Source organism: Schistocerca cancellata, chromosome 5 (genome assembly GCF_023864275.1).
Source record: "Schistocerca cancellata isolate TAMUIC-IGC-003103 chromosome 5, iqSchCanc2.1, whole genome shotgun sequence".
NCBI lineage: Eukaryota > Metazoa > Arthropoda > Insecta > Orthoptera > Acrididae > Schistocerca > Schistocerca cancellata.
In genome coordinates, this window is record NC_064630.1 from 329,238,767 (window position 1) to 329,262,590 (window position 23,824).

The 23,824-nt window shown below is 38.3% G+C and overlaps 1 protein-coding gene across 1 annotated transcript in view; it reads left to right on the forward strand.

Annotated features, from left to right (window-relative positions):
- Positions 1–23,824, forward strand: part of LOC126187746 (activator of 90 kDa heat shock protein ATPase homolog 1-like) — a 110,358-nt gene that overhangs the window by 25,201 nt on the left and 61,333 nt on the right. Inside the window, exons 3-4 of the mRNA XM_049928998.1 lie at positions 7,363–7,442; positions 23,319–23,518. Of these exons, the coding sequence (XP_049784955.1) occupies positions 7,363–7,442; positions 23,319–23,518 (280 nt within the window). The remainder of the gene's footprint in view (positions 1–7,362; positions 7,443–23,318; positions 23,519–23,824) is intronic.

The following is a 23,824-nucleotide window of genomic DNA, read 5'->3' on the forward strand; positions in this document are numbered from 1 at the left end:
GTGCCTACAGATCCTAATATCGCTAAAAGGGGACACATACTGTATTTTTGTGCAATCTTTCTATTGTAACATGGTACAAACACACTATCGGAATTCCCAGCTAATGACTCTATTCCATTGTACAAACACAGCTAATGACTCTATTCCACTTCCACATGAAGGAATACACCAAGACACTGCATGAAGTAAGGATCAGTACAATAACACTTATCCACAGAATACATTAAAGCACAGTCTAACAGTTGAGCATACAATCTTTAGGTAAACATTAGTGTGGCCACATTCAGTCAGAAACTGAGTGGTGGTGATGAAGAACATAATAACTATGCAAGGGATCGGACGCTCAGCCTGGTGGTCTGTCTGGCCAGCCATTGTGGACAGTTGAACAACTTAACATAAGACAGGATTGACCGTGACAGCTGCCACAATCCGAGAACTGGTAATGGGAAAACTGTCCGTGGTGTTTTATGCTTCAATGTATAAATGGAAACACAACAGTTCGTCCTGATCAAATGCTGAATCAAGGCCCATTGGAAATTGAGATAGAGTGTCCACATTAGTGTGTTGGGCAGTGGATTGGAAATTAATCATTTAGTTTTAGCTTGACAAAAATTAAGCCCAGCATTGCAGGTGACTAGCAGCTTTGTCTGGTAAAGATGCTGAAGGATGGAAAAGAGAGACCAGAGGTTTACGATCAGTGCTAAAAAGAAATTTAGAACTGTATAGGAAACCATAAAATTTTTTGAAGGATGGAAAAGAGACCAGAGGTTTATGATCAGTGATAAAAAGAAATTTAGAACTGCATAGGAAGCTATAAAATTTTTTTAGGGCATACATGATAGCAATGGCTTCTTTTTCTATCTGTGAGTAGCACTGTTGCACATGATTCAGAGTTTTGGAAGCATATGCAATAGGATGTTCAGAACTGTTTTTATGCAAGAATGGCCCCAAGGCCATACTGGAAAGAATTGGTGGCTAAAAGGAGATGTTGGCCTTGTTGGAAAGTAACGAGTCAGGTTGCCGAGTGTAATTTTGGCTTCAACAGGGAAAAACACCATAGCAAACTGGTGGTCAGTGAAAAGGAACACTTGTACTTAAGAGAACATGAACTGGCTGAGCCACTGTGGCTGCATCAGGAAGAAATTTATGGTAGTGTGCAATCTTTCTGAGAAAGGCCTGTAACTCTTTGACATTGGTGGGATGTGACAAAGATGTAATTCCATTGACATGCTGGTTTAAAAGCCTGATGCAAGCACAGGAGACTTCAAAACCAAGACAGAAGATAGACAGCTAAAAAAATTGTGATTCGTCCAAGTAACATTTACCCAGCAGCCTGCAGCTCCATGAATGGGGCACAAAGGTTCTGAAAGTTTTCACCCGTTGAGGAACCTGACACCACAATAACATCCAGGTGGTTAATGTACCCTAGCATGGAGGCTATGAGTTGTTCCAGAAACTGCTGGAAAATGGCAGGGGCACTAGCAGCGTCAAAAGACATGCACTGGTATTGCTATAAACCTAAAGTGGTATTCACTATGAGAATGTGTTTGAAATCATCATCCAAAGGCAGTCACTAGTAGGTTTCCAACAAGTTTGTTTTGGAAAAATTTGGGCCCCGAAAAGCTGTGCTAAGAGTTCATCCTGCTGTGGCGATGGACAGGTATCAATAACAGACTGTGAATTTACAGACTTTTTTTGTCACAATTAGCATAGGAGTAGACTGCTCACTAAAGGAGACGGGTGCAATAATAGCCAAAGACGCAAGTCAATCTAGTTCTGAGATGACCTGCACCCATAAAGCTTTTGAGGTAGGATGGGCACAAAAGAACAGGGGCATGCCATTGGTTTCATGTGAGCCTTGAAATTGGTAGCTACCCTAAACCTTCTGAAAACAGGGAGGGATATTCTGAGCAAAGCGTGTCCAATTGCTGGCATGGAACTTGACCCATTACCAGATACACTTAATCAGAAATGGAAAATCCAAAAATTTTGAGGGTGTCTAACCCAAATAAGTTTCCAGTGTTTTATTATCCACCACTAGAAAGATCAAGCGCAGAACAACTGTTTTATACAATACGGGAGTAAGAAATTGTCCCAGTTTGTGTATTAATTGTTTATTGTAACTCACCAACTGACAAGAGACAGGAGAGAACAGCAGTGATTCACAATCCCCATATATTTGAGATTTTAACATCTTGTCCCATTACACATACTTCAAAATAAATTTCCTTTGGGGCTATCATCACTTGGGAAAGACATGTTTACATCCATGTTCATGGTTCATATCTTATGAAGGAGGCTGAGAGTGACATACAGATGCAATATTTCTTTTTTTTTAAGGATGGTTACATGTTACCTAACACTTTGGGCATGCGGTCCACTCATATTGGACAAAAGCATGACCAGAGAGGAACATGCAGTTGTTGTTGTGACATTGACTGCTCTTGCAGCTTAGCATGGCATTGCCCCAAGGGGTGTGGAGTCCGCAGTTGTATGACTGCGACATCGGCTTTCACCCTTGAGCTAAATGATGGCGGCTGAGGAGGAGAAGAAGCAACAATGCCTACTGCATACCGAGCTTCTATTTGATTTCCTGCTGCCCTAGATACTATGGAAAAGACTGGGCAGTGCTCAAAACCTCTGTGAGGGAGGGATTTTCACATTGTAGAGCACATTCACTAACATCCAGGTGTATTATAGCATTGCAAACCATTGTATCATCATGAGTCATGGTGAGCTTCAGTAACAAACTGGCAATGATGGCTAAGCCCATAAAGTTTGCTTGCTCCCCAAGCTCTGTATGACTGTTGCATCCAATTTTGACAAAGGCGGAACTCGCTGTGAGCAGCAGTAACGTGAGTATGTTTGCACTGCTAAGTAGAGAGCAAGTGACGCATTGCATGAAGAGAGACAGACGGGTTCTGTAGAAGGAGCTAGCTGGTACAAAAGGTGATAAACACGAGGAGAAATCTGTGACTGAAAGAAAGCCTTACGTACACTGACGACTCCAAAAGCTTGAATATTTTGCTGAAGGTGTTTTTCATATGCATCCCAGTCTTCCGCAGTATTACTATGTGGAGGTAACGGTGGGGGTTGCGTTGATGAACCCTGGCACATCAACAATGCTACCGTATTGTTTAGTGCCACAGAGAGAGCCTGTTGCTGACTGATGAGAGCTCGCTGCTGTTCAACAAGAGACTGAAGAACTACTTCCACTGACATGTTGGCTATAGTGAACCTAAAAAAGAAATGTGCTTGATTGAAAGTGTTGTAATGTTGTACCCATGAAGCAGAGATCAGTACAATCACACTTAACTACAGAATACATTAAAGCACAATCTAGCAGTTGAGCATACACTCGTAAGGTAAAAATTAGTCTGGCTGAGGAATCGGCACACTAGCTTATGAGATCTGTTCAAAAAATTGCATAACTTTGTACACACAATTTTTCTATGCTTATCTTTTACTTATTGTGCATAGTCTCCTTTGAAGTACTCTCCTGCACAATTGGTACACCACTCCCAAAGCTGTTTTCACTTACAGGAGCAGTCTTGGTATGCCTCTTTCTGGATCACGTGAAGGGCCATCTGTGAATTTTCTTTTGTATCGTCTATTGTTGCGTATCTTCATCCTTTCAGTGGGGTTTTCAATTTTGGAAATAAAAGAAGTCTGCAGTGGCCAGGTCTGGAGAGTATGGAGGATGAGGCAGCACAGTAATTTGGTTTTTTGTGCTAGAGCCATGCCTTGTCTCGCTCACTACTGCTGAACATATAATGTCATTTTTTCAATTCAGTCTCACCACTTGGCAACAGTTTGTGTCACTATCTTTTGTAAAACTGTTTATTGAATCGTACATGCTGTACACTTTGTCATATACTTTGATTTCTGTTTTATTATTTATGTTTTTTAGCATAAGGTTGTTCAATTGTTTCTATGGACACAATAAAACACCACTGTCCTTATACATTCATGACATCTGGTGGCAAGTGATATTAGTTAAGCTTTGTAATGCTCTCCCACTATCAGTTATGTCAGTTATGTTCCAATATTGATGGGTGATATACATGACTCCATACTCTGTATGAAGACTGTGGACTTATTTTTGGTATGTTGACTCTTGTACTTCATGCAACATGTTTCATAAAATTATGATTATGTTTTCGCATTCTTCCTTAGCAGATATTTTGATGATGTGGAGAGCCAGGAATTTATCAATAAATCACTTCTGGATGCAAAGTGAATAGTTATTTTAGTGACCTATTTGACCACGGATAAATACTCAAATTGACATAACGGTCACATGCCCTCTATGTGACTTCATGTCACACCTTAAATTTGGTACTAGATAGTATACATCCTTCGGCTTAACCTGTACTACACACTTTGAGCTCTGTGGTTGTGATTTTTATGCATGGGCGCATTATGCCAATAGATATTACATTGAATGAATTGTGTTTCCACGACAGTAGTCTTTAATGGCCACAACATGTTTTATTGGAGTGTGGATAATCTGCATTGGCATGTCTGATAGCTCTGCAGTGGGGTGTAACTTATGTATCATTGGTTATTGCCCAATTGATTCACATTTATTTCATGCATGCATCTTCGAACCTACAACAGAGATTGCTATTTCAAGTAGGTGCTTCCCAAGCAATATACTTAATGGAACGTTGTGTACTATTTTTCTTAGCCACAGGTCGAAATATTCTCATGCCAGTTCAGCGCAGCTAATCTCCATAACTTAATGATACATAAAAATGGCCTAAGTCAGGTCCAAATAAATTAAGCGATCGTGGAAGCAAGTATGTCACACTGCCACTTTCTAGATAATTGACAGTAATAAAAAAAGGACAGTAATTGCATAGAACCTGAATGCTCTTATGCTTGAGCTTTATGCATTATTGTGTCTTTAACCATGTTCCTGCCAGTTAACAATAGCATTAAAGAGTTTGTGACATTCGCCTGCTTTATTTCTTCATTGACAGTCCTTGGTGTTGATGTGATGCAATGTTATACTGGCTGAAAAATGGGGAGGTGGAAGTTCAACACTGACTACTGTAAATGATACAGCTGACAGTTGCACAGTTGCATTTCACAGTTCTTTACTTTAACTGTTCACAACTCCCCAATATTACACAGTTATATGGCCAGTTCACTATTGGTAAATGATAATAGGTTGCAGGCAAACATCAGCATACTGCTACAATAGTTGCTGTTGAACTTCTATGAGCAGTAAATACCTAACAACACAGTTCACAATTCTTGCAGAATTAATGCGGTACGTGTGACACTATTTCTCAAATAAATTGAACAGACACTGTCATTGTTTCAACACATGGCCTATTTGTGTTACACTAATTCCACTGTTAAATTAATGATTATTGTTACTCTAACTGATACAGACTTCCCATCTGAAGATTGGCCGTGGAATGACTGACTTGGGATCAAAAATCAGGCCTTTATCCTCAGAATAATAAGCACTGAAACTATACATTAGTTGATGATTAGTTTACAGAAATTACAATTTAAACATAACTCATGCAATTAACTGAATACATCTGAAAAATCCTTCCTCTTTAACAGTTCCTTCTATCATAAAGGTTAGGCCGAATTGTTTGTTTAAATAATGAAATTAACAGATATAGTTACACAAACAATGCTTTTGACAAACCTGGTAATTATTTTGGAATTAATTAAGGGATGGATTTGCTAATATGTTCTCAAATAGAGCCAAATAAGTACTTTAAGAATCCTAGTAGTTCTTCGTCCAAATGTTTATCACAGAATTTTTATTTCTTTGTAAGTCAGCAATAGCATCTAAGTCATGAGACAATAACTGATTTCACCCTATAATGATAATTAGGCAAAAATGAAAGTAACATAAATTTAAGGGGACAGATGGCAAAACAAGAGAGGAAGTAAAAAGATCCCAGCTTGCTTCATCACAAGTTCTCCTGTAGTCATGCACAAAAAATTATTCATCTGGTATTAACTTGGTCTGTGAAAAGGGGTTAATGTTTGCAAAATGTCTGTAAACTCTAGGTTGTATATATTTTGAAAGAGAGGGGCCATTATTCTACTTTGTTTTTTAGAGTGAAGAACTAAGGAAGAGTAAGGTTAAACATCCCATTGACATTGTGGTCTTTAGAGACAACCACAAATTCAGACTGCAAAAGGGTAGGGAAAGGAATTGACCATGTCCTTTTTCAAGGGAAACATCTTGCCATTTGTCTTAAATAATTTAGGGAAACCACAGAAAACCTAAAGTAATGTGGATGGCAAGATGAGGATTTGAACCTCCAGCCTACCAAATGTAAGTCCAGTGACTTATCACTGCACCATCACACTCAGCTTGATGAACAAAGTGCCAAAGTGTTTTTTAGTGGATGCGAAGTGGTAATTAGCTATTCCCTTGAAACTTTTTAGTGTTGTATTAATCTGTTATGATTTTACCTTATTAACTACTAAATTTTACCCACAGCTGTGTTAGCTTTGTTACGAGTGATGGTGAGTAAGTAAGCTTACTGTATGTACAGTAACATCAGCTGCCCTCTTGTTTCTGCCTGTTTGGGTAAGCATAGCTCATTAAGTGCACCCTGCTCTCCCCCCTCCCAAATGGTCTCAATGCAAGATGTGTTGACATGCACAGTGCATACAGATAGGCATTGACAGGAGCATATGTGTATTCACCATGCTGTTGAAATAGTTATACATTACACAACATGTACATTAAGCAACAAATGGTGTGGAAGTATGAATTAATCAGATTGAAGATTGTATAAGCACAGTGTTAATTACTTTCAATCATATCACACATCAACCAACAAAAGAATTTTCATAAATGTGATAAAGAGCAGAAGTCAAAGAGTAAATTGCTTTTTCAGAGAGTAAGTATTCTCCTCTAATTCACATAATATTCTTCAAATCAATGTATCTTGTATGACACACTTTCTGAAGAAGCCTGTATTCATTCTCAGGGTTCGAGGTACCTCCATAGCAAACATCACTGAAATCAGTTCAGTGGGTTAGTTATGAAAATGTAACAGACTGAGTTACTTTTGCATTTATGATATTAGTATTGATAAAACTTTCAGTTATGGTATGTTTTTTACGTGGTATGAATTTGATGAAATAAAGTCTGTATAGTGCCCCAAGCAATGCAGAAGTTACCTGAAAATTCATGCAGTAATTATGGGGAAATGTGTTCAAACAGACAGACTCATGACAGTTTTACAGATTTATTATCAGTATGGTTAAGTAAAAATTAACATGAATGAATCCAGTTGTTTGTTAAATTGCAAAGAGGGAATCAAATGGGAAACATATTTGAAAGAAATGTAATTGGAGTACCTTTTCTTCTAGGACAGAAAAGAATGCCCGCCAGTGGTCAATCAACAAACTCCAAGAGTTGCTGACAGGTTTGAAGATTGAAAATGCGCTTGGTACGTATCAGAACATTTGCTTGGTATGTTTTCATGTTGTTAAAATAATACTATTACAACTGCTATTAATGCTTTGTCTAATCTGTGTTTTGTATCATAAATAAAACTTCGAAATGATCAGCTCTATATTCCAGTGCTTCAGTTTGTGTTTCTCTCAATTCCTCTTGGTATGTATTAAAATATTTTTCCTGTGCTACAGTTGTACAGTATCATCAGGCTTCAATTTTTTAGAGGATGGCAGAACAGCTCAAATTTCAATTGAACCTAGAATTTATGTGGTAAAAGTTAAGAAAAAAGTGTAGTGTTAAAAGGTCAAAGTTGTCGTCACAATCCTAAAAAACAGAAGTTTGTATGGAGTTCATTATATTTCCAATAAGGCTCTAAAAAGTAGATCTAAAGCCACCTGTGGCTATAGATTTGGAAAACTACTGTAGGCAACTGTAGACTTTCATAAGTAAGCTTAGACTACAGTAGTTTTCCTAATAATTTTTGGCAGCTATGTCGTATCCATGTTACCTGTATGTTAGGTGTGTTGCATATCTGTTGGGTGTTACTTCATAATAATCGCCTTCTTTACATATGCAATCAGTGTCTTACTAGCATCCTGTAAAAACCAGAAGCAGTAAATCATCTACTTTATTACTTTATTATTACATCTTCGTCGTTTACCAGCCATGGCTGGACAGACTGTGTCAAAAATACAATGTTTATCAACTAACATTTATACAACACCATATACAAAATTTATATTACAAATAAAAGAAAATATTTATGCAGTGCACAAAAACACATAGAACATAGAGAAAATGAGAAATATAACTAAACAGGAAAGTAAAACTTCATAGCAGCAAATGAAAATACCATAAAGCAAAATGTTTACAAGACCAGGTAGATCACACACATAAAGTTTCATTTTGGCAAAATATGTACTTTAAGTAAAACACAAAATTAAATGTGCAGTCAACTGAGAACATAAAAACAAGACTAAATTTAGGCAAAATTATATATAAAAGATAACAATATTTATTATTTTGTCCATTTGCTAGAACCACTGTTGAAAAACTCTTCCAAGGAATATAGTGGATGTTGTTTCAAGTCCTGAGCAATTTTTTTTTCCGAAATAACTCAGGTGGCAGGGATTTCACTTCTGGAGGCAGTTGATTGTACATTTTTAGGGCGACTGTTGGAAAGCTGTCTTGTGTACTTGATAGGCGACACCTTGGCACTTCAATGTTCCTCTTACAGCGAGTGTCATGATTATGTATTTCTTATCTTATGCTAAAATTCCTTTGATTTTCTTTTATATAAATGAGGCAGAAAAACACATACTGGCTAAAAACAGTCATTATGCCTAGCCTGGTGAAAATAGGCTTACAGTGGTCCAGTCTTTTGCTAGAGGATATGATCCTGATGGCTTTTTTTTTTTTTTTTTTTTTTTTTTTTTTTTTTTAAATAGCAACACATCTTTGCTGCCTGAGGAGTGTCCCCACAACAACAGTCCATAGCTAATGTGGCTGTGGAAGAGTGCATGGTAGACTATTGTGAGAAACTGGTCAGTTATTACCCTCTTCAGCTTCCTCAGGAGGTATATCACACGAGAAAGTTTGGTGCATACATATGCAGTGTGATCATTCATGGAGAGTTTGCTGTCAATCTTGAAGCCCAGTAGTCTGACAGTCTCCGTGTTTTCTTGGTCTTCAGTGTTGGTTAGACTGCATATCAAATGTTGGGTTTTTTCTTCATTGATCTTCAACTTGTTTATTATGAACCATTCTTTTATTTCTTCAAACATCAAATTTGATGCACCAAGAGCTTCTGCGGCTGTATGTCCTTTGGCAATAAGGGTAGTGTCATCTGCAAACTGCAGCTCATATCATTGACGTATATGAGGAATAGGAGAGGTCCTAAGACTGATCCTTGGGGCACTCCATGTTCCAGTTTTTGTTCAAGAGAAGTTGCTCCGTGCACTGATACTACCTGCTTTCGGTTTTTCAAATAAGATTGGAGTGTTGATAGAACAACACCTCCAACACCATAGCATCTTAACTTAGCTATTAGTGTTGTGTGTGAGATGCAGTCAAAGGCTTTGGTGAGGTCACAGAGTGTCAGTGCCACACTTTCTCTCTTCAAAACTCTGTCGAATCGTTTTTAATAAGTCCAGTGTGGCTGTCACTTCCTCAAAGTAATTCAGTACCTGGCAGTGCATCAGACTCAGTAACTTTGGCTAGTACTGGTACCACTGAGATTGGTCTGAAGATGGTCACCTCGCATGGATCCCCCTTCTTATATATTGGTACTGTGCGCGCCAGTTTAAGGAAGTCTGGGAAGGCACCAGAAGATAGACATTTGTTTATTGCTGTGGCTAGTGGCTGAGCTAACTCTGCAATAATTTTCTTTAGCAGTGTGCAGGACATGCCATAGATGTCTACACTTTCTGAGTGTTTGTAGGAGTTCACAATTTTTATCATGTCTTCAGGGTGTACTTCCTCCCATTCTTGAATACTGCAACTGTCTGCATTTCTTATGTTTGCAGTTGGATCTAGGTCAGAGTGTGGAATTTCACTCGCTGTCTTTTCCACTATTCTGACAAAATATTCATTGAAGTCATCAGGGCTACATGAATTTAAGCAGGAGGTAGTCTTCTTTCTGTTCTCATTTACAAGATTCCAGGCAGCTTTACAAGGATTTTGGGCCTCTTTAATGTATGTATCATTATATTTATTTTTTGCTTCCTCTACTGCCTTCCTATAAGCTTTTTTGGCTTTTATGTAGTTGCAGTGATGTAATTCTTTAGCTGGAATGTCTAAAGCTGATTTCATTCCGTCCTTGCACATTGTTACAGTACACTTCAATTTATTGTGCTCGGGGGTGTACCATTGTTTCACATTGATAACTTTCTGCCCGCCTTGTGATTTGTCCACAGGATTCTTCATTGGTCTTACCGGAAACATGTCATCAAATATTGCTTTTAAGGTTTGGAACAGACATAAGAAAGAATCACTGCCTACTAACTCTGCAATTTTCTGCTGCCTGTTTACACAAGACAGAGCTGCTTTGAGATCATTTAGTCTCTCTTCTTTAACAAATCTTCTTTTGAATATGTAGTTTGAATGCCATGTGCTTATCTGCGGTTTGCTCCTCATACTGGTTTCCATTACTAGTGCACTGTGATCTGCTATCATTGGTTCAACTACACTGAGTTTATAATCCCAGATGTTGAGGTTGGTGATTATGGTGTCCAGGCATGCACCACCCCTTGTTGGGAGCTTATTTGCAATAGACAACCCATAACTGGTAATTAATCTCATAAAGACCCTCTCTCTGGCATCTCCATCACCTATGTGTATGTTAAAATCTCCACACAGTGCGATTTTTGACTTTAGGCGTCTTAGATAACACAAACAGTTCTCCATATGTCCAATAAAATTCTCAAAGTTACCAACTGGTGAATGGTACACAGCAACAACAACTAAATCAATATTTGTTAATAACAGTGCAGCTAATTCAAGATCAAAATCCACACAAAAACTGCTTAAATCTAGAAAGAGATTGAGGATTATAAATGGACACGTAACCTATGTAGTTATCTTCCTATCTGTTACTTAAAAATTATAATATTTGTAGCAAAATTGAACTTGTCAATGTTTTATTCAAGTTTTTTGACAGTTGTTGATTTCTAATGTGAAACAGAAGGATGCTACAGTAAAAACAATGGAAAATACTACAGATTTATCAAATAGTGCTACAAAATGCTATGTCCCCAACAAAAAGGTAAAATAAAAAGCCCTGCAAAACAAAAATAGAGCAAAACACTTCAATAATGTTAAACTTATATAAAACATGTTTCCGTTATTCATAAACAACTTTCCCATTTATCAGTAATAACAGAGAACTCTTGCCTTTGATCAAAGTGAACAATGTTTTATTGAGTACAAAGCAATTTATATTCTATAAGGATATAAAATACACAATGGACTAACACTGAATGATATGTAGTTCTAATTATGTCCAAAACAACCAAACAAACAAAAAAAAAATCAAGCAGAAATCATCTGTTCTTAGTTTCTCTCATATAAATTTGTTTATGTTTTTTCCCTACTAATGCTACCAGTACTACTGTAATCCTGCCATTTACTATGTCATTTTTTTGGTGTGGTGTGCCAAAACTCCTGAACCATAGTTTTGGTAGAGTGCAACTCTTATTACACACTGTTGATTCAGGGTATTTTGCCAGATATATTTGTTATAAAGAAACATGACTGCACAGCCACCAGTGGCTGCCAGCCAGTCTCACTTCTTAAACCTTTTTTCTAAAAATTTTTTAGATTATCATCCATCTGTGTAGTGGTGGGATACTTAGTGAAATAGAGTTTGATTTTCAAAAGGGGTTTGCAACATTTGCCGTATCTCATATCTTGCATACTGAACTATGCTGAAAACCGTCTTTTTTTTAAAAAAAAGTGGATCAGGTAAAATGATGAACATCACTCATTATTTAAGTGTCTTTTCCCAGTTTTATTAGCGTTTGTTATGACCAGTTCCATACTTACGGTACACAGTTCATACAGGTAGGAGACTAGATCTCTTTATTCATCAACATGTCCAGAAGAGAATAATCCAGCTATAATTCTGTGACACACTGATGGATCTCACACTGGAAAAAGTCCAGTAATAAACACATGAAATTAACAGTACACACTATATAGTTTTCAGTAAAGCCACCACAATGATAAAGTAAACTGCTAAACACATTTTGATTTGGTTTTATCACGGAAGCAAACCAACATTGGTCAAGCTTGCTGCTGCCCACACTGAAACAGAGTTTATTGTGTGTCATTATTACCTGTGTTTCTAATAAAGCCATCCAGTGCCCTTGAACAGTGCATGGAGATCCTTTACCAGTGCTTTGCTAGACACAATTTCTTTAGTTCTGGTTGATCCGAATATTCTGTCTCTTTTAATCTCCAGTGCCTCACATTCGAAGATCAGATGGGATGTGGTTTCCTCACCCACACCACACATCCTACATTTGGGGTCTTCTTCTATTATCCCCATTGTATGTAGGTGTTTTCTGAAATTCCCATGGCCAGTCAATAGTCCAACCATGAGTTTCATTTCTCTCCTGTTCAAGCCCAGGATTTGAGAGACTTCTCTTAGAACATGGCTTCAGCATCAATACCTTGCCATGTTTTTGCTTTTGGATCTTACCCCAATACTCTACATGCTGTCTCCTTGTCCAGTCCCATAGTTTCATTTTGATCATCACCTTGGTGAGTGTCAGGACAGGTTCTGGTCCAATAAATGGTGTCATCGCACCTATCCTGGCCAACCTATCAGCTTGCTCATTACCACTAATCCCTGAGTCACCAGGCACCCACAACGGGTTTGCCCTGTTGCTTTCCCCTGGCTCCACAAGGACTTAATGGCAAAATGCCATGTTCTTTGATCTTGTTGCAGAAGCTGCCAGTGTTTTCAGGGCTGTTTGGCTGTCTGAATAAATGAAAATGCTATGACATCTGTAGCACCTCTGCAAATTCTCCTCCACACACACCCTGATAGCAGGTATTTCTGCCTGAAACACAGTAGCCATCTTCCCTAGAGAGATTGCACTCTCCAACCTTGCCTGCACCCCTTATACTCTGGCCCCAACACCTTGGTCTGTTTTCAAAAGGTCAGTGAACCAGACTGTGTCCCCAGTTTGGTGTCGAAGTTTGTTCTCCCAGAGTTCTGTACTTCCAATTACTACATTGAAAGACTTGTTGAAGCAGCTGGGAGTTATTATATAGTCAGCCTGCATTTCCCCAAGCATACCTATGTCTACCTCACTCAGTATTTTAGTGTGAGATCCGGGATACCCCAGAGAGTTTCAGTTTTTGCCAGTCTTTAACCTGTGTGCTCCAGCTGCTGCCTCCATCTTTACCCACAGGAGTAATGGGGGCATGTCCATTATAGTTTCCATCCCAGCAGTGGGTGTACTGCTGATTCCGCCTGTAATGGCTAAGCAGGCCAATCTCTGCACCGTAGCAAACTCCGTAATAGCTACCTGCTGTTCTACCTTTTTCCATCACACTGTAGCCCCGTAAGTCATCACAGGTCTTACTACCATGGTGTATATCCAGTACATACTCTTGGGACCTAAGCCCCTGTTTTTACCATAAATGCTCCTGGTACTTATTAGAGTACCTTTTGCCTTGGAACAGGTGCTCGTTACATGAGGGTCAACGATAGTTTCTCATCCAGGGTTACCCCTAGATATGTCACTATCCCTTTCACTGGTAGAGTTTCATCAAGAAGCTTGAGATTCCAATAAGTGTGTTGGATCAGCTTCCTCCTAAATGGTACTACCACAGTCTTCTTAGGACTCACCCATAGATCCTGTTTCCTGCGCCAATTTTGTACATTGTTCAATGTTCCTTGTGCCGTAGCTCTGACTGTACTTGAAACTCTATACATATCCAGAAGGTGAATGGTGGTTATCTGAAAGCACTGTCGTGGTAGTTGCAGCAACCAGCCTGTTTATGCATTATGAGCACCACAATACTGACAACACAACAAGTGGGCAGGGCTACTGCAGGCACCTTTGCACTTGTGACTGATCTCTGGGTCACCCCAGCCAAAGCAGACTTATGTCCTGGAGAGCAGCCCTTCGAGGACAGAGCAGTTTAGCCACTTACACTCCTATGCTGATTTGAGCATACTGGTGCTCGCAAGGGTGAGTTCCACTTCTGAGGGTTAAAATCCCCTGAAACAATTACAGTTGGCTTCCAAGCCTTGCTGAAAACAGTTACATTGTGCACAACAAGTGCATGCAGAAATGCACGGACTCTGGGCATCAGATTCCTGTGCTCGGTCATGTCACAGCTGGCCTCTGGCTGCCTGCTTGTCTCAGCACACCTCCATGTATTGCCCTCACATATGCCAAAGGGGGGAGAGGGGGGGGGGTGATGCCACAAAACTATGCTATGAGTGTCATAGCTTGAGCCCAATTAAAATGTTTGACTGTTGATGATGTTTTCACGTGTTACCAATGGCCAACATCCTGGCAATGACCCAGTGCTGCCATTCAACCCTGCCACAAAAGAGGCCAATTACCCCAGGCCACTCCAAGGTTATCAACTAGTTTTGCACAGATGGGCTAGCTTTTTATTTATTTATTTATTTGTTTGTTTATTCAGCCTGAACTGATTAGGACTATCAGGCTCTCTCTTTCATCAGACTAGTTTTTCCCACATACAGTACTTTTTTTTTTTTTTTTTTACATCATAGTTCCCTAAGAAATAATTTTAATATGACAAATAGTATTAAAATGATTTGAATGTCAGAAGTGGCAATGTGATTAAATAACACTGACTATGAACTAATAAATTTAATTCTGGCAGTGCTTGTACTAAAGCATATGCTACTACTAATAATGACAATAGTAAAATAATGATGATAATGTACTAATAATTATGTCATAATAACAACATTAATAACAATAGTGGCAGACAAAAATAATTTATAGGTGTACAAGATAAATGTTTTTTGATGCAGCAGGTTCTAGGGAATGGAAATTTAAGAAGACTGCACCAGTTAAGACCACTGAGAAAAGAGATTGATCTGGTTGGAAGGAAGGATGCACAAGGGTAACAAATGTGTACAGGGATAGTGGTAACCCTTATTGTAGCTTCAGTAGATATGTTATTACCTGTCTTCTGAAACTGGAGATGTTATTCAGTTCTTAATGCGGCAGAAAGGATTTTTATCTGGTGGGAATTGGCGTTTATGACATGTTGTTCAGATAATAGAGCATTAGTATAGTGGAGAGATATGAAGGACAGTGTTCATCGTTAAGACAACAGAGAAGATAGAGGGTACGGAACTCTCTGTTTTTGCCTGCATGCAGCCAGGATAGCCGTGCGATGGTGAAATATGATCAAAGAGTTGAATTCTGATGATGAAATGAACACGTGCATTCGTAACCAGTTCCAGGTGGGCTAAGCTTTCCTGAGATAGGCTTTTCAAGATAACCGCTATAATAAATCATTTGAAGGACAAATGTGTGTACAAGTTTCTTTTTCAGAGCAAGAGAAATTAGCTTTAAGCTGTAAAAAAAACCTGGATCATCCACACATGTATTCTCAAAAATATACCACCTGCTATTAACATAGTGGAAAGAAAAGTGTAGAGTGTCATAAATCTTGGTTGCTCGTACTGATGAAAAGTTAAAGTGGAAAGACCATTTAATGCACCTGCTAGAACTATAGGTTCAACTATTTGGATAGTTTTGCTATAAAAGTAATTGCCAACTTTGTAGATGTAGAAATCAGTAAGTTAAAATATTTTGGAGTTTTTATTTATGGATGCCCTATGAAATATTTTGGAGTAGCTCTTGACTTTAGTAGAAAATATTAATTTTACATAAGAAAGTAATGTTGATTATGTTCTTGGTCCATACATGTATATATCTAATAGGCATCTGTTTAATCCACTGGGAATATTAACCACAGCCTAAGAATACATTGTTCATCGATGACTTTGTTGGTCATCAACACTACCCACTAGTTAGTGGTGCGGATGAACTACCATCATTAGGCGCTTGTTGCATTTCATATAGCTTTGTAAATTATGCCTTCTTATTTAATGGACGTGACTGTGTCAAGCAGTACTCTACTAATGCTGTATTTAAACATTACAAGGTTATTTTTCCTACTCATCTGCATTAACTTACCTTTTCCTTGCTTTGGATTACAAGACATTCTGTCTGGTTTCTGGTGGCTATGTGAAGTGGTGAAGCCTGTCAATCTTCCTTGTGAGATGAAGACAGAGCTCGCCCTTTGTAGCATCGTTGACATAACTGACTGTGGACTGTTTTTACACATGCAAGGGGAAGGTCTGAATCAGACTCAGATGGTTGTGTGACCGTGTAGGTTGTAGAGTCATTGCCTTGAATCATAGGCTGGAGAGGTGTCATGATCTGCATAATAGGTCAGGGGTTTATTACACACAGGAAATGGCTAAACAGATAATGGGGGTTATGTGAAATGGGATGGATAGTTTTTTTTTAGGTGAGAGGGTCTTGGGAAATTACAAAAAGGCTTCAGTCTGAAAGGGAGTGGGTCAAACATAGGACAAGTATAGACCTAGGAACCATTAGCATTATAGTTGTAAATTGTCATAGCTGTGTTGGGAAAGAACCAGAGCTTGAAGTGCCAATAGAAAGCACTGAAGCTGAAATTCTTAAAGGTACTGAAAGCTGGATAAAGTAGGAGGTAAGTACAGCTGAAGTTCTTAACAGGGATGTTACAGTTTACAGAAAGGATACTGTGACCTCTCTGACAGGGAATCACGAATCCAGTCACATAATTGAGATGGTCTTCCATAAGTACAGAATTTCACTAAAAGCTGCTTGTGTGGTACAGTGTGAAAAGCCTTCTTTAAATCTGGAAATACAGAATCAATTTGAATACCCTTGTCAATAGTACTTACCACTTCATATGCCACTTCATATGAGTAAACAGCTAGTTGTGTTTCATAAGAATGACGTTTTCCAAATCCATGTTGACTGTGTGTCAATAAACTGTTCTCTTTGAGGTAATTCATAGTGTTCGAGCACAATATATGTTCCAATATCCTTCTGCATATCGATGTTGATGATGTGGGCCTGTAATTTAGTGGGTTATTCCTGCTACCCTTCTTGGATATTGATGTGACCTGTGCAACTTTTCATTCTTTTGGTACCGATGTCTCGTTGAGAAAGCAGTTGTATATGATTGTTAAGTATAGAGCTACTGCATCAGCGTACTCAGAAAGGAACCTAATTGCTGTACAGTCTGGGCTCGAAGATTTCCTTTTATTAAGTGATTTAAATTGCTTTGCTACTCCAAGGATATCTACTTCTGAGTTACTCATGTTGGCAGCTAATCTTGATTCGAATTCAGGAATATTTACTATTTGTTCTTTGGTGAAGGAATTTCAAAAGGTTGTGTTTAATAACTTGGCTTTGGAGAAGGCATTCATTGTCTTGCCAGTAGCATACTTTACATATGACCACAATCTCTTTGGCTTTTCTGTCACATTGTGAGACAAAGATTTGTTGTGGAAACTATGATAACAATGTGCTAAATTTCGAACTTCTGCCAAAGATCACCAATCTTGGAAATTTTGCATTCGCTTAAATTTGGCATGCTTTTTTTGTTGCCTCTATAACAGTGTTCTGATGCTTCTCAATTGCTGTTGATACTATTTGTTTGAATTTAGTCCACATCTGATCTACACTTACATTGTTAATAAGGAAGAATTTGAGATTATTTCTCAAGGAGGTGTCAAGTGAATTTTTATCTGCTTTTTTGAATAGGTATATTTTGCGTTTATCTTTGGAGGATTTGGGGATGACAGTATTCAGTCTCACTATGACAACCCTGTGTTCACTAGTCCCTGTATCCATTTTGATGCTTGTTATTAGCTGAGGTCAAATGTGTTTTCACAACCGATTACTATTCACCTGGGCTCATGAAGTAACTGCTCAAAATAATTTGCAGAGAATGCATTTAGCACAATTTTGGATGATGTTTTAAGCATAATTCCGTATTTAAACATGCATTTTCACTGAGATATCAAATGTAAATTGAAGTCACCACTAACTATAATTATATGAGTTTGAATTAAACTCAAGTTTTCTTTGAAACTTTCAGCAGTTGTATCATCTGAGTTGAGAGGTGGTAAAAGGCTCCAATTATTGTTGTATTCTGGTTGCCAAGAATGAGCTCTACCCATACTAACTCACAGGAACTCTCTACTTCAATTTTGATACAAGATAAACTAATTCTCAAAACAAACATGCCACCACAAACTGTGTTTAACCTATCCCTTCTGAACACCGTTAGGTCCTTCACAAAAATTTCAGCTGAGGTTATCTCCAGCTTTAGCCAGCTTTCAGTGCCTATAATGATTTGAGCATCGGTGCTTTCTATTAGCATTTGGAGTTCTGGTACTTTCACAACACAGCTATGACAATTTACAACTGTTATACTGATGGTTCCTGTATCTGCGTACTTCCTCTGTTCGAACTGCACCCTTTGAGCGTGAAGCCCTTTTTGTGTTTCCCCGAGACCCTCTAACCTAACAAAACTGACCAATCCATGTCACATAGCCCCTGCTATCGGTGTATCTGCCTTCTGCATGTAGTGGACTCCTGACCTATTCAGCAGAACCCGAAACCCAACCACTCTATGGCACAAGTCAACGGATCTGCAGCCTACACGGTCGTAGAACTATCTGAGTCTCTGATTCAGACCCTCCACTTGGCTCTGTACCAGAGGTCCACAATCAGTCCTGTCAACTATGCTGTAAATGGTGAGCTGTCCTTTTATCTCACAAGCAAGACTGGCAATCTTTACCCTTAGTAAACCACTCAAAATCAGAGACAATCTCTTCCAATCCAAAGTGACACACATAATTATGTGAGCCATCACATGCAGTTGGCTGCACCCTGTGCTGTTCATGGGATTCAGAAGGACCCATTCCATGTCTGGAATGACTCAACTCTGTATGCACATGGAGTGTACATTAGCTTTCTTCCCCTCCTTGGCAGGCATGTCCCTAAGTGCCCCCATAATGCACCTAACCTAGTATCACGCGATTACCAATAATCCCACCCTCTGTGATTGCACTGATCTTGCAGGTTGAGAGGTTTTCTCTGAAACAGGACAAGTGACTGCATCTGGCTGAGGGGCAGTGTCTGCCACAGACAGCACCTGGAACCTGTTTGTCAAACTAGCTGGGAAGGCCTTATGTGCTGCCCTCTGGGAAGTCTTTTGGTGCCCGCCATGTCTGAAGGTCACCTCCCACTCAACCATGGGCGAGGGGTCAATCTCAGTGTGAGCAGTAACTGGGCTGGTCACCGATGCAGACCTATCAGCATCACAGCAGTGATGCCCATCCACTGCAGCTTCAAGCTTTGTAACTGAACCTATCACAACCTGGAGCTTAGAGCAAAGTGTCACCAACTCGGCTCACATCCGCACACAGCAATCACAATCGCTATCCAAACTAAAGACTGTGGAAAACTGCACTACACAGACAAACAAAGGACAATTGACATACGTTATGGTAGTCTACTGTAGACACAGAGGATAATACAAGAACTGTGTTTAATAAATTAGATTAATATGCAGAGGTTCAAACTGAACTACCAAAGTGCTCAGGTGAGACTAAATAATTTGCTCCTGATAGGAACTTGTAATGTGTCACAAAATCGGTTTGCTTTCCAACACAAACAAAAACGTGAGAACTGTGTTTATTAAGTGTTGAATTAACTTGCAGGAGCTAAAAAAAACTAAATTACTAAAGTACACAGATCAAACTATACATTTCGGTCACAAGGGGAGAAATTGTGGATGTAGGAAGGATAGAGTCCCAAACTCTCCCCTTGTCATTTCCATATTTTTGGAGTCCTGAAGAAAGACTTTCTTGGCTGTCATTTTGCTTCGGATGAAGAGGTGCATGTCTCAGTACAATAATGGTCCTGAAGGCAACTGCAAACATTTTTCCATGAAGGCATTGACCATCTTGTCTCACAGCAAGCATGTATTACTTGTTATAATGGTAAGTTTTGGAATTACAAAAATATTACATACTTTTTTCCATCTGACTCTTTTTCATTTGGCTGCCCCTTAAACAATTATAGTTGATGATGACTTCAATCTGCCCTCGATATGTTGATGAAAATATGTTTTAAAGTTGGTGTTAGGTGTAGGACATTGTCCAGAATTGTACTGTGTGCTTTACCTGAAAATTATGATGAGTTTTAGTTCTGGAACCCACTCGAAGTGTAAATGGTTACAATAACATACTTGACCTCATAGCAGTTAATGATGCTAAGCAAGTAGAGCATCATGATGGATACAAAGATAGTGACCACAAGGTCATTGTAGTGAGACTGAATATTGAAACAAACCACCAAAAATAAATGCAGAATATATTTATTTAAACAAACAGATAAAAATAAGCTTCAAGACAATGTTCATTCCTTCCAAGCTAACTACATATATAAGCATGGACCAGATGTGGCTTACATTTAACAAAATAGTAATAACAGTAATCGAGAGATTTATACAAAATAAATTAATAAGAGGTGAAAAGATTCACCATTGTACAATATAAAAAAAAGAAGCTTGAAATTTGGTGTGGACTTCAGTGCGAGATGTTTATTAGTTCCCAGAATGAAGTTCTGTCTCAAAATCATACAGAAAATCCAAAGAGATTCTTGTCATGTGGAAAGTATATCAACAGCAACACACAATGAATACTTTCACAGTGGTAATGTGACTGGTAGCAGTGCCACTAAAGTGTAGTAACTAAATTCCTTCAGCAAAGAAGACAAAGTAAATATTCCAGAATTTGAATCAAGAACAGCTGCCAACATTAGTAACTTAGAAATAGTTATCCTTGTAGTGAAACAATTTAAATTACTTAGTAAAGACAAGTCTTACAGTCCAGATAGTTTACCAGTTAGGATGCTTTTGAACTATGTTCATGTAATAGCTCCATACTTAGCAGTGAAATTCAATTGCGTGCTTGACATAAGTAGTGTACCTAAGGACTGGAAATTTGCACAGGTCGCACCAACATACAAGAAAGGAAATAAAGGTAATCTACTGAATTATAAACCCATATCACTGACATCAATTTGCAGTAGGATTTTGTAACATATACAGTGAGCAAACATTATGAATTACCTCAGAGAGTATGATCTATTGGCACATAGCACGGGTCCAGAAAAATCATTATTATGAAACAGAACTGGCTCTTTATTTATACAAAGTAATGCATGCTATCAAAAGGGGATCTCAAGTTGATTCCATATTTGCAGATTTCTAGAAGGCTTTTGATGCCATCCCTCATAGAAATCACTTCTAATCAGATTGCGTGTCTGTGATGTTTAATCACAGTTGTGTGACTGGGTTTGTGGTTTCCTGTCAGAGAGGTCACAATTTGTAGTAACTGATGGAAAGTCACTGAGTAAAACAGAAATGATGTCTTCCCTTTCCCACGGAAATGTCATAGGCCCTCTGCTTTTCTAATCTATATTCAACAGACAATCTGGGCAGCCCTCTTGGATAATTTTCAGATGATACTGCCATTTACTGTCTTGTAAAGTCACTGTAAAAACAAAATCAGTTGCAAAATTATGTAGGGAAAATACATTGTAGGGTACAATTAACTAATAATACTATAAAGTTTGAGATCATCCACGTGGGTACTAAAAGGAATCAATTACAATTTGGCTACATTATAAGTCATACAAATTTAACAGCCATCAATTCGACTAAATACCTAGGGATATAATTACAACTTAAACTGGAATCATAACATAGAAAATGTTGTGCAGAGTGTGAACCAGACACTAGATTTTATTGGTAGAGTACTTAGAAGATCCAACAAAGCTGCTTGATAGACAGCTTGCACTACAATTTCCCATCCTCTTCTAGAGTGCTGATGCGTGATACGAAATCCATAGGATTGACGGGAACATTGAAAAATTTAAATGAAGGGCAACTTATTTTTTACTATTGCAAAAAAGCCAAGAGAGTGTTATGGATATGAGTTACAAGATGGTGTGGCAATCACTAAAAAAAGGTGTTTCTCACTGTGGTGAGAGCTTTTCAGGAAATTTCAATCACCACCTTTCCCCTCCAGATGTTAATAGATTTTGTTGGCTCCAGTGTACATGGGGAGAAACAACCATTAAAATGAAATTATAGAAATCAGGGCTCATAGAGATAGATTTAAGTGTTCATTTTTTATTCCATGTGCTATTCGAGAGTGGATTGGTCAAGTAATAGTCTGAAAGCGGTTGGTCAAGTAATAGTCTGAAAGTGGCTCGACGAACTCCCTGCCAAACACGTAGGTGTGAATTGCAAAGTAGTCATCTACATGTAGCTCTACACGTGGTGTTAAAACTCTTTGTGAATCTATTCATGCAAATTGAAATCACGACAAAAAAATATTAATGTTTTTAAATTAAGATACAGTTCTTTCTTATTAACAATCCTGAAGTGATGCAGTCCTTCAACAAAGGAAATAGCTTACAATACATTAGTTCGTCCAGTCTTTGAGTATTGTTCTTCGGTATGGGACCCTTACCAGTTGGGTCTGATTAAAGAGATGGAGAAGGTCCGAAGAAGAGCAGCAAGATTCATGACTGGTACATTTAGCCATCATGAGAACATTACAAATCTCATAGAAAGGTTGAAGTGGGACACACTTGCAGATAGACAGCGCACTAAACGGAAGGGGCTGCTCACTAAATTCCGAAATCCGATCTTCACTGAGGATGGAGAGCATATATTATTACCACCAACTTTCAAATCACGCAATGATCACTATTCAAAGATAAAGGAAATAAGAGCTCGTACTGAGGCATTCAGACAGTCGTTTTTCCCTCGCGCGATACGCAAGTGGAACAGAGGGGGAGGAAATATGACTTTGGCGCCAATTGTGCCCTCCGCCACACACCGCTTGGTGGCTAGCGGAGTAGATGTAGAACAATCCTACACCTTAGAGGATTTTTAAAAGAGGTAAATAGTGAATTAAAAACCTGTAAATGATCAGCATGTAACTGTAAAAAGTTGTATTTTAATTCTGAAATCTTTGTTTGACATATTCTACAAATAATGTTTACCATGAATGTGACATATGGGACATGGAATTAATGAGCTATAATGTATATTGCTTTCATCTGTATCACAGCACCTTTAATCTGTTGTAATTGAAAACTTTTATATTTGATTTTGATGATACTTTGTTTTTTTTTGCTTCCCATTAAAGAACATTGATGGTCTTGGATTAGTTTAAGCCTTTGGGTTATTTTATTCTATTTCGTTTTTTCTCCAGCTGTGTGCAGTATTACAGAAGTAGATAGATGTGAAGGAGATGCAGTTGCAAATAACAGAAAGGGGAAGTTGTTATTTTTCTATGAATGGGAATTAATATTGAAATGGGAAGGTCATCTTCGTGATGCTGATCATGTAAAAATAGAAGGCACAGCAATTATTTCAAATTTCAATGAAGAACAAGAAGCTTCAGAAATCAATGTAAGCTACATTTTTTTCCCATTCTCAACAATACTGTGTTACATAGTATTGCTGAAACTGATTTATCTTTTTGTACACTTTTTACAGTTCTTATACTAATAAATGCACTTATGTAGAACATATCGTTGATTCAAAAGCATGGTCACAATATTGCTGCATGAAATTTAGTTGCAACATTGTTCAACTTTGCCATATTGGTAGAGTTTTTTGTAATTAAGGTTTTTTCCTGCCTGTGTGTCATGCCCATTTTTAATGCACTGAGTCTGTCCAAAAGTTTTTGATGTTACAGATACAACATATTCATGA